Source organism: Aythya marila (genome assembly GCF_965140915.1).
Source record: "Aythya marila genome assembly, chromosome: 3".
NCBI lineage: Eukaryota > Metazoa > Chordata > Aves > Anseriformes > Anatidae > Aythya > Aythya marila.
Window position 1 is genome coordinate 71,938,572 of NC_139044.1, and position 11,955 is coordinate 71,950,526.

The 11,955-nt window shown below is 42.2% G+C and overlaps 1 protein-coding gene across 1 annotated transcript in view; it reads left to right on the top strand.

Moving 5' to 3' along the window:
* The first annotated feature begins 8,329 nt into the window (after positions 1-8,329).
* SLC16A10 (solute carrier family 16 member 10) overlaps positions 8,330-11,955 on the top strand; it is a 66,748-nt gene continuing 63,122 nt past the window's right edge. The window contains exon 1 of the mRNA XM_082756806.1: positions 8,330-8,820. Within this exon, the coding sequence (XP_082612932.1) occupies positions 8,457-8,820 (364 nt within the window). The 5' untranslated portion in view covers positions 8,330-8,456. The remainder of the gene's footprint in view (positions 8,821-11,955) is intronic.

Here is an 11,955-nt window from a genome sequence, read left to right on the forward strand (position 1 = left end):
GTTAAGGCTGGACACCATTGCAACAAGTTGGTGCCTACCCAGAAAACAGAAATCGGTGCACCTAGGACAATTAGCACTTCCAGTCAATATCTCAGAGGTAAATTGTTCCCCAAAATTAGCTCGACATCTTGTCCTTTATAAGAAGAATGCAACTTGGCTAGGGAAAAAATAAAAACAAATAAAAATAAAATAGGTGTAGTTCTTTCATAGCATATGAAAAGCAAAATAAGCAGAAAAGAAAGCACAGAAATCCCCTTGCAGGTTACCCCGAGGTGACGGTGTTGCTGTGGAAGCTAACATCAGACCATGTTTGCCTCTCTAATTGCTGGCTACGGTTGGGCTCATTGCACAACCAGAAAACTGCTTTTTTCCAACTGATAGCCCTCTCCCACCTGATAGCCTTGCAAATTCAAAGTGGAAAGCGAAAATAGTGTGTACTTTGGCTGAGGGATCGCCAGCCGTAAAGATCTGGCAAAGGCAGCTGGTGCAACTATTTTGCTAATGATATTTAAATTGGAGTGAATCAAGCATTCGAACACTGAATAAAGAACAGCTTTATTTTTCCTAAGGAGAAAGGCAGATAGGAGGCTGGATGTGTTCAGGTGAGCTTTTTTTTTTTTTTCCTAAAAAAAAAAAAAAAAAACACACAGTTGTTTCCACACAACAATTTAGCACTGGTTTAACTCCATCCATTCCTTAGATTGGTGTAAAACAGTAAAAGATGATCTGAAGTTAAAGCAATTTATGATTCATGGTTTGTGTGTAGCATACAAAGCACAACAGTTCATACATGAACAGTCTTAAATCAGAATATATTTTTCTTCTAGTTCAACTTTTTCCACACGTTTATGATATATTAAGCTAACTCATGCAAAAATAACCCCTCCTTCTACGTGTGGATACACAGCGGTATGTATAAGAAAGGTCCTGTGGTCCTCCAGCTTCTGCTTTCCTAGTGACTGGTGGCAGAACATCAGGTATGCTGCAGAAGTGCAGATAACAAAATGCCTTAAGATAAAAAAGGAACTGTAGAATTACAATGTCTGGGAACAAACGGAGTCATAAAAGGTCAGAAAGCACTCTTAATAAAATAAATTTAAAAAAAAAAAAAAAGGAACCCAGGTTATTTTTAAGATCACCTTCCCATGTTAGCCGTGACTTTCTCAGCAAGAAAAGATAGGTTTGGGTATCTTAGATAGGTTTGGGTAGTGATAGAGAAACCTGAGATGACTTCATGATTAATAATGAGGGAACGAGGGAGGATGCACCTTTTTCTTTATTTTTCTTTGTTTGTAACTAAAATATAAGACACCGCAGCACTTGTGAGCTGCTGAATCTGGACAAAATATGCCTGACTTTTAAGTAAATGCTGCATTATGAATGACCAGCTGTTTGGTAACCTGGTAGTTAGCCAGGGGTAGCACGCTGTCTTTCTTGGCCTAAGCAACATGGGAAACAGTAACTAAATTTAGGATTCCTTTATGAAGTTATCTAGCATGAATATTCTCGGCACTATAGATTCTTTTTTTCTCTGTATTTATATCATTTCTATATCTAAAATAAGGGTTACTGTTCATCTGGTAAGGATTTTTTTTATTTTTTAAATAAGAGTGTAAAGAGAAAGTGCAGGACCTGTGTGTGTGCTTACTTTTGAGCAAGTGCTGTATTTACAGTTAGCACTAAGCAAGCATGTATTTTGAGGAAGGGAGCTGATATCTGGTTTATTTAATTTCAAAAGAAGAAACCCCTGTCAATTCAAGAGTTACCTCAGTTGTGCTTTCTATTTCATGTTAATTATTCTACAAAATACAGTTGGTGCAAAATGAACGAGGCATTTCCATACGACTTTTAAAAAAGCTATTTTACCCGTATTACCAGATATGGGATGAATCGTGGGTAAAATATCTACCAACTGGAGGAAACCATAGATAGTATGTAATTTTTTTTTCTAAATTGACCTGCAAATGACTAGCTTTATTTATTTATTTATTTATTTTTGCTGTGGCATACATCACTTTAAGATCTGTATTTGAGATAGAAGTTAAGGAAGAGATATAGAGCTAGCAAAATAATTTCAAAAAAATGTTTAAAAGATTGCCATTCTGTTACTTTATATATATATGTCAGAACAACATTTTGTGAATAGAAAAATAGAATGATCTTTTATGCCAACTGCAAGGTGTTATGCTCTATGAAGTGATTTATCCTATATTTAGTATGTGTCCAATCTGGTTTAGGTATTTCAAGGTAAATATGTACACAATCTGAAAATGCTCCCTGATATATTTAGCATCCTTTTACTACTCTTAAAATGTCTTTTTTTTTTTTTTTTTTTTTTTTTTCTGTTTGTATTTTTCTACAGAAATCAGTTTGATTTGCAAAGGCGAGTAGACTTTCCACACGGAAGACTTTGTTAACAGCTTTGATATGCCTTAATATTTGAATTGACTCATCCAGATACACAGTTTTGCTTACCCAGTAAGTAAAATGCTGACAGAGTTGTAAACCATATCTCGAAATGGGGCCACCAACACCTGCTAACCCTTGCTGTAGCCTTTTGTATAGAAGCGCTTTCAAAGAGACAAAAAGAAAATTGGTGATGTACAAAATTAATTTGATTGGAATAGAAAATAGAACTCTTAAAAAGCAAGCAAGATTAGTGGCGCTTCTGTTCTTGGTGATTTGTTACTTACATAGTATCAGCAGTGGTAGCAGCTTTTTTTTTCCCTTTTTTATTACTATTTTTTTTAATCTGAAAAGTCAATTGAGTAATTGAGTAGCAACTGAGCAGACAACAACTCTGCTTCTAGAAAAAAAATCAGATAGGGTTTATTTGATACCATATTTACTTCTCTGACCCTACATACCCTTGTTTAAAACAAAATTGAGCTGTTGAGATTGCAAAGGTGTTCTGAAAGATATTAAATCTACGTAAACAGAGGAAGGAACTTAGCAGTAGTTAGATCCTATGATAAGGGATGCAGTATGAAATACTTGACCTGGATAGTGGTATCAAACCAAGCCCGAAGACAGCCTAAAACGATGGCTTGAAGCAGTTCCTGCTCATTTGAAAGAGTTGTTAACTTTGAAGCTGAATTAAAATGTTGCCAAAAGTGTTAGTTACTTCACTGCCAAGGAAGAGGCAAATGATCATGCCAAGGCAATGTGTTCTTCGTGCTTCCTCGTTTCTCAATGGGATCAAAACAAATTCCACGTTTGAGGGTCTGAATAAACGTTATCTTAAGATGTTCTTCAACTTGATATCTGAGGGTGGGATTAATTTCACCGAATTTTGGATGCCTAGAGTTCTCATATCTACATCTAAGTTATTCACCCGGGGTTCCTTTAATATCACTTATCTCATCGTAAATGTTAATGTTTAAAGTAAATCCCGTGAATTGTCCCCTGGAATTTGCTATTGCCTCCTCCAGCAGTATGCAGACGACCAGCTCCAATTGGGTGCTCACCGGGGAGCAAGTCACGAGGTCGTCCAAAGGAATCCAGCGCTGAAAGACTTCAAATACCCAGCTTTGCGCAACCTGAGATTTGCAGGTGGCAGAGGGCTTTTGGAGTTCATGACTACCACTTTCTTTCACTTATCTGCTTTCAGTAATAGCAGTTAGAAGGTAGCCCAGATAACAGCTCGTCAAGTGCCTTCTGCACTTCACTGAAGGAAAAAATAAATCCAAATTTCATTTGTAGAGGAAGAAGACTTGAGCCATAAGCTGTGCTCTGGGGGAACCTAAAAGGGGAAAATGTTAAGTCTGGAATTGTTGTTTTAAATCAATATTGCAGTGGAAAATGGAACTGTTGCTTACTCTCAACTTTGTGAGTGATCAAGTGATCAGACTCTATTCTTTCCCTCATTCTTTCTGCGCCTTTTATTTAGAAATTACAAAAAAATAAAAATAAAAATAAATAAAAAAGAGGAAAAAAAAACACCACCACAACAACAAAAAACACAACTCTTGTTACTTGTGAAACGGGAGGGAACCTCTATTTTGACAAATAATAGCCCTTTAGGGAACTTGTAGGTATCAAACGCTAAAACCAAGGTTTGACCCTCCGAATGCTCCCAACAGAACACAAACAAAATCCCTGCTTTGTGTCTTTGGAAATGTGACTCACTGACTTGTGGGGTGAGATGCAATCCCTGTGCTTCATGGCGCTCAGCAGGAGCCCCGTCTGAAACATCAGTAGAACATCCTGTCTGGCTGAGAGATGCATAAACACTGCTTACTGAAAGGGATTTAATCTAATGTTGATCTTCACACAGTTGGTGATACCGTATGTTTTTGTGTTTTAATGGTTATCCTGTTTATCTCATCTTTCTGACTTAAGGCCAAATCCTTCTGTTGAATAGGTGCATTATAAATACTAGCTGAAAATTAAACAACTAAAAGGCTTAATCATTAAGTGCACGCATTACTCTAAGTGGTCACACCGTTTTGTGTTAGCCTCATATATTGCCTGCGCTTCTTGCTTTTGCCCCCGCTGTACTTCTTGTTGCAAATTTGTGACAAAGGCTGAGAATTCTTGATGGTCGTGATAAGCATTTTACTAAAGGCCTTTTTTTTTTTTTTTTCGTAGTGTGTAGGCATATAGTTTTCATTGACTGCAGTACAAATTCTAATCTATTCCACAGAAGAATTAAACTCTCTGAATATGCACTCGTCGGGCTTGGCATTCTATCCCCTTAACCTTTGCCGAATACTACATAATGCTGAAATGCTCTGCAAATAAAATGCCTTATGGAAAAAGACATCTAGATGCGTCCCTAGCAGCATACCTGAATTAGATGCGTAATTATTTTATGTTTTTAAGTAGTTGGTAATTTAAACATGCCTTATGCTGGAAGAGAATGCTGCATATGAGAGCTACTGAGGCATTGGTCTATTTTCTATGGTTTGTGAGAAATTTGCATGGACAATTGCTGTTACTTTATCAGCAGCAGGGCATTAATAAAACATACAGAGCAAGTAAATGACTAACAACAAGAAAAAACCTTAGACAAAACCAAGATGTTTCTCACATCTTAGTTTGAAATCCGTATTTCTCAGCTTAGTCAGTCTCTGTTGATTTTTTTTTTCATTTTCCTCTCTATTTGTGTTGTTTCTATGTTTGTTTGTTTCTTTTTCTTGCTCATAACAACCGTCTAGCTGAAATAGATACAGTAATCTGTATACAAGTCTGCAGTCTCTTTGCTCTCGCTATTTTTATGGTAATCCTCTGTCATTTTTTGTCCTTCTTTCTCCCCTTCTTTTTCTGACTATTTATCTTGTGATTGTGCAGGGTTTCTTTCAGGTATATTTCCAGAGCTAATCTTTTTCCTTCATCTTTATTTTTTTTTCTTTCAAATAGTCTTTTTTTTTTTTTTTTTTTTTTTTTTTTTTAACTCGTTGATAGCAAGATTTGAACTCCAATGCTTTTATTGTGCGTATTTGGGATAGAGAAACTTTAGAAATCCAACTGAAGTGAAACCTGCCCGCGTTCTGTTTGCAAAGTACATTTTCTATGGAAGCTGGGGATTGAAAATTATCTAATTACGAAGGGTGACTCTTCATTGTTCTTGGGAACTATGAGGGAAATAGCTGGGATCTCAAGAGACCTGTCTTGAAAGGGAAGAAACTGAGTTTTTGACAGGAGCATAGTGTACCAAAGAGCAAAGTGGTACTAAATTTCCGTAGATATCTACTTAAGACTTCTAGAGAGACCATGTAAAGGAAAGCCCCACCTGCCCTATTTTTTGATAATATAAACCTTTTTTTTTTTTGGACTTAATATAAATAGCAATAGCTCAATAAGACAGAGAGTACTGAAGGAACATGCAAAATAAGTATATCCATCAAATTTATAAAAATCATATGTGTTGGAGAACCAGATTTTGCGAGTCTACATTCCCAACAATGTGAGGAGAAAGGGAAAATAGTCATTTCATACTACTCCGGGGGAAAGCAGCACTTAACAACTGTAAAATAGAATCTATTATAAAAATGTCCTGAAGCAGAAGTTGCACACAATATGTTCACAATGGTTTTAAAAATAAAGGATGTGTTTTTTTAAAAAAAGTGGGAGGATTAATTGACAGTGTTTATGGGAAAACAGGGAAATGAAACTGCAACACATAAGTATTATATTGAAAAACATATGGAGAAGGAATTAGTCTTATGCTTAACTGAGCACTGTCCAAAACAGGAAAAAAAAAAAAAAAAAAAAGTGGTTCTTGCCTCGTGCTAGTTTGACTATATATCGTATAGGTCACGGGGCCCCATTCAGGAAGGTAGCTGAAGTGACCCGAGGAGTCTAGCTGAAAGTTAGAAAAACATTGCAGTGCCTGTAGAAGTGGGACCCTCCCGATCAGCCACAGTAAGATCCAGTCTCGGATTTCGCCCTTGTTTGTTTCAGTGTAATCAAAAGTTTAATTCAGTTAATCATTGCTGGCAAACATAATGAAGATTGAATCTGGTTTCTAATGAAGGTTTGCTCTCTCTGAACAGCTCCAAACAGTTATATCGTGCTGGGTGAAGCCAGACTTACTGTAAGAGCGCTCAGCAAGATTTGGAGAGCAACCTTTGGACAAGGAGTCACTGAAGAATGTTAAGTGTTAACTTCTGCATGTTAAACTGCTTACGAACTATTCTGGACATACTTAAGCTAACGATAGGTTTGGGGTTTTTCACAGGCATTAAAACTCGTTCCTTGGAGGGAACAGATGTGTTTTCCAGTGGTTGGCCAAAAGTTGTATTTGTTTTGACAATTATTATGTAATTGATACAACTGTGCTATGTTTTGTTAGGGATATTTATTTGTTCCACATTCTACTGTTGTTGTATGTGTATGTTCAATGTGTTTAGATTTAGCCTAGACCGGCATGGTTAGCAAGACAAATGGAGTGTGCAGCAAGATCGGTGCATCTATACAATGTATTTCATTTTTATCATGTGTATTTTTTTTTTTAATTTATGTTAAAACAGTTTGGAGGCCACTAGACATGTAGATGTAAAAAATCAAAGGTTGCTTGATTCCCAAGGCCAAGCATTCCTAGATCCAACACCTTTTTGGTGTGCGTTGTTGCATGGGATTCCTCTACATGCCCGTGTGTTTTTCTTTCTTTAGCTCTTACATTTCATGTGGAAAGCAACTGAGTAATTTGTGCAAAGCATGGCACAGTGCTTTATTTTGTAATAAGTATTATTTCCCCTTGTGGCCACGGGTAGGTAGGAGGGAGAAGGAGGTACAGGGACAAAAAAAAAGGAAGATAATTAAGTGGGCAGCAAGTGTGTTGAATGGTGTGGTGAATATTTGCCCTGGTCCTGAGGGGGAACCCTCCAGGTGCCATGGGCGAAGGACGATGGGTTTTGGGGCTGATTTAGTGATTTTTCTTCAAGAAGCTCCTCTTCCTCAGCAGGCCCCAACGGCCTGGGACGTGCGTGGCTGCCAGCCACACACCCAGGCGGGTTTGTGGGGAGTTTGGGAGCGGGATCAGCAGTCCCATAACTTCTGCCATCTTAACACCCCTGCCCTCAGCTTTCCCCGGCCGTTGGCTGTGGGGAGCAGAGGGCGAGAGGAAGCGTTGGTGCCTCCGCGAAAAGCGGGAAGCGTTTCACGAAGAGTGCAAGTGTGGTGTTTTCTCTTCCTTTCTTAAAATAAATAAATAAATAAATAAATAAATAAATAAATAAATAAATAAAAGAAAGAAACCCGGGGAGAAACAGTTCCACCACGGTGGAGCTGTCCGGGGGAGCCGCCGCTCCCTCAGGGCCGTGAGGGGAGAGGGAGCCGCAACGGCCGTTAACGTCCACGTGTGTGGGGGGGGGGGCGGCTGGGGTGAGCCTTTTGGGGTGTTTTTTGCCCTTTTACACATTATTATCGCTAACAAACAGCAGGGAAAGGTTGTTTTTTATTTTTTTATTTTTTTTTTTAGACTTTCCGCACCTCTTTGCGGGAGGACACCCGCCGGGGGGAACCGGCTCAGTTCGAGCCCGGGGGGGGGGGCGCGTTTAACTCCCTCCTCCACCCGTTTACAGGACGGGGGTGGGAGGGTGGGGGGGCGTGAGGCTGGGAGGTGGCCGTTAACGGCCGTTAACGGCCCCGCCACGAGCGCTTATCACCGGCGGGGCGGGCGGGGGGGGGACCGGAGGACGGGACAAGGGAAGGGAGGCGAGGCCGCGCCCCCCGCCCGCCCCCCGCCCCCCTTCCCGCCTCCCAGCCGGCAGCCAATCAGCGGCGGGGAGAAGCCCTCGCGCCGCTGCCGCCCCCCCGGGGGCTCCCCCCTTTTAAATTGAAGCGGCGGCGGCGGCGGGGGCGCGCGTGCGGGTGTGCGCGCGCGTGTGTGTCTCGGGGGCGCGCACGCCCGCTCCTTCAGCGCCGGGGGCGCGCTGCGGGATGCCCGCGGCCAGCCAGGGGGGGAGGCTGTGAGGAGAGGAGGAGGAGGAGGAGGAGGAAGGCGGCCGAGGATGGCGCCGGTGAGCGAGCAGCCGGCGCCGCAGGGCGAGGGGGGTCCCGCGGGCGCCCCCCCGGCGGGGCTGCGGCAGGAGAACGGCGGCGAGAGGGGCCCGGCGGGGGGGGAAGGGGGCGGCGGGGCCGTGCCCCAGCCCCTGCCCCAGCCCCGTGAGGAGGCGGCGGGAGCTGGGGAGGGTCCCGGTGCCGGTGCCGGTCCCGCCGAGCCCCCCGAGGGCGGCTGGGGCTGGGTGGTGATGCTGGCTGCCATGTGGTGCAACGGCGCCGTCTTCGGCATCCAGAACTCGTGCGGCGTCCTCTTCGTCTCCATGCTCCAGCACTTCGGCGGCAGCCAGGACCGGCAGATGGCCTTCAAGACAGGTGAGGAGGGGAGGGGGGGGGTGAGTGCTTCTCGCCTTTGCAGCGGCTCGTCTGTCGTAGGGAATCGTAACGAAGTTGGTTCGTTTAGGACACAGCTCAAAATGTTAAAAAGGAGCGCTGAAATAGCCAGCGTTGCCTCATGGGTTTTTGTTTCTTCATAATAATAATAAAAAAAAAAGGCGTCCCAGTGCAATCGCCCTGCTGAGGTGTTAGCCTTCTAGGAAACTTGCAGCACAGACTGGCTACAGACCTTTAAAGCTGCTTTGGAAATCGTCTTCCTCAACTCTGGGACAAGTTGGACCTGAAGTTGAGATGCAGGAGAAGAGCCCATTCCCTCCTCGCTCCCCCCAGCTTAATATCTCTGTCTCGAGCCAACGGCCAAGGCAGGTGCTCGCCGAGTAAGAAAGCTGTGGTGGAGCACTAACTGCACTCTCCAGTGTTTCAGCTGTTTGTGGTGCCAGGTAAGGTGCCCAGCTCCACAGCTCTTGAGCTGGGAAGGTGAGGTGCTGTGCCCGTCCACACATCAGGCGTCACAGCGCCTGCCCCCAGGGGCAGCTGGATGCTTGGGGCTGGGTGCCTGGTCAGAGGAGGTGCCCAAAACACCTGCACGTGGGGCTGGGAGCCACTGGCAGGTCACAGGTGAGAAATGACACCGGTGGCTGCTACTCCCTTCTTTTGTGGGGCAGAGGGGTAGCTGCTGCTTCTGGGGACCTGGTTCTCTGCTGACCGCCTTCCAAAATACGGCCCTTGTGCTTAAAAAACGTGACTTGTTAGGTTATTGTGTCAAAGTCAATCAACAAGAGGAGGGAGGATTGGGATTGCTATCTTCTACCCTCCAGAAAAGTAATTGCGCCACTGGTTTGAAAGTGAGGTGGGATTGAGGGCGTGCTCCACCCATGTTTTTGACACTTCGCTCAGCCTCAGAGAAAGAGGGGGGTGGGACCTGTTTTTGTAGCCTAGTTGTTTTGCAGCCTGTTCAGAAAAGCAGGAAGAGTTTTGAGTCCTGTTGGATGCAGTCACGGTGACCTGCATCACTTCTTTCTTCCGAACTTTATTAAAAATAAGCTACAGCTGCATTCTGTTTTTTTTTTTGTCAACAGGTGTGCTCTGGTTTGGGCCATGCAGATGATGTTTACTTTGCTTCTTTTTGATTCAAACTGGTGTAGGTTCAGGGGAAATGGCCTCAAATAGCTTCCTTGACTAGATAACTTGTGTGTGCGTGTGAGGAGAAGGGACTGCAAATACAGAAGTGCCTCCTGCAGCCAGCAGAACTGCAGCTATAAAGCTGCTCTCTCTTCTCACACCTGAGAGTACCCTGATGAGGGCAGGCACTGCAAGGACTAAGCAGCAGCTGTAAAACACGGCTTTTTGTTCCTTGATGTTGAGCTTTTGTCGTCTTAAACTGCTTGTCTGCTGTTTGTGATCTTGATGAGGGTAAGACCGAGAGTCAAACCGAACTAAAATTTGGATGCAATATTTAGCTTGTCAGACAGGAGATTTATGCTCAGGAATGGCAAATTGCACTTAGGCTTGCTTTTATTGAACCGTTGATGGATTAGATGGCGTGCTGGAGAGAGAAGGGATGGCTAATGGATGAAAGTGGATGAAGTCAGTATGATTTTAGTGTTAGAGAAAACCCCAGCTGGATCATTCACAGGGTATCGATGATGGTACTTAATCTAGTTAGTCTCTTGTTCAAACTGACTGCAGCTTGAGCTTGTGAGTCAGACTTAGTGGATCTGAAAACTGGGATTTGTAGTGAAAGTTTTCTTGCTGTATGCTTCTGCTTTGAAATATAAAGTTTAATACTCAAATCTCTGGTGAGAGGGCACCTTTAAAATCCAGAATGGTGATTTGTGAGTACCATAAATATTCCAGATAACCTTTTCTGTGACCCCCAGCTGTTTATTCATAGTACTACAGAATCCAGCTTTTTAATATAATTACAAAATTACTTAGCTGTTGGCAGAAGCATGTGTGTTGCTCGAAGTTTTTATTTAGGACAAGCTAGTCGTCTGCTGACTAGTGTTTTCCTTGCAAAGAGGAACGAAGTAGTGTATAGCACGTGCTATTTTTGTTATTTTTTTTTTAATGGACAGATACTTAATGTGCATGAAAGGCAAAACAGGAGGAGGCAGAAGGGAGGAGAATGCAGTCAAGAAGCCTTGTAAATAAGGAGTGGGAGGAACCAAAAGTACAGGCAAGGCAGCTGGGCTATCTCCAGAGTGCAGAATCCACACTGGGTAAACAAGCTGAGTAACTACACTTAACATTGTTGCAGGATTTAGAATGATTGTTACTGGAAGAACTGACAGACTGCTTTACACATTCAAAATCTCTCCAAGGGGCACCTGATTCTGACATAGTTTTGATGAAAAACTTTTCACATAACTTGTATACAATACTTTGTTAATTATATTGTTCAAAATAGAATTGTCTTCATAACTTAAGTAATGCATTTTTTAAGCATTTATGTTTCCTTGTGTATCCTTTTTTTTTTTTTTTTTTTGTTCAAAAGCTAAATGATGCATAACTACAGAAAAGGAAGAGTTCCTAATGCTAAGTATCAAGCTTCTAGAAAAATGTGCCTGCAATCTCAGGAAACCAGTCCTTTCACTGTTTAAAGCTCATTGCATTTGAGAAACAAGTTGGGTGGAAAAAAGATGTCAATGAAATATATCACAAGAATCTCATAGCCCTCTTTTCTCTTTTCAGAGAAACTTGTCAAAACAAAGGTTTAGTTTGGAAATTTGTTGTGTGGGAGGCTTGAGGATGGTCTGGCTAATAAGAGGTAAAGGGATCTACAAACAATTCTCCCTTGGCTTGGAGCAATAGAAGTTGGATGGTGAGACTTAGATTGACAGATAAAAATCCAGACCATGTTTTAATTAATAAAATGGATATGATGAAAGAAAGAATAATTAGTTCCATAAATTGATGATTATGAGGTTGTAATAGAGTAGTGCACATCAGAGCAGCTTGCTTAGTTAAATTAGTGGGACACTAGTTATAGTCATTCTAGTACAGTCCTGTGGTATGCAATATGTTTTTCAGTGGAGTCGTGAATTAGCAAATATAGCAAAAATGGCAAACTTAAGACTCTAAGGAAGAGGTGTGCTTGTACCAGTTTATTTT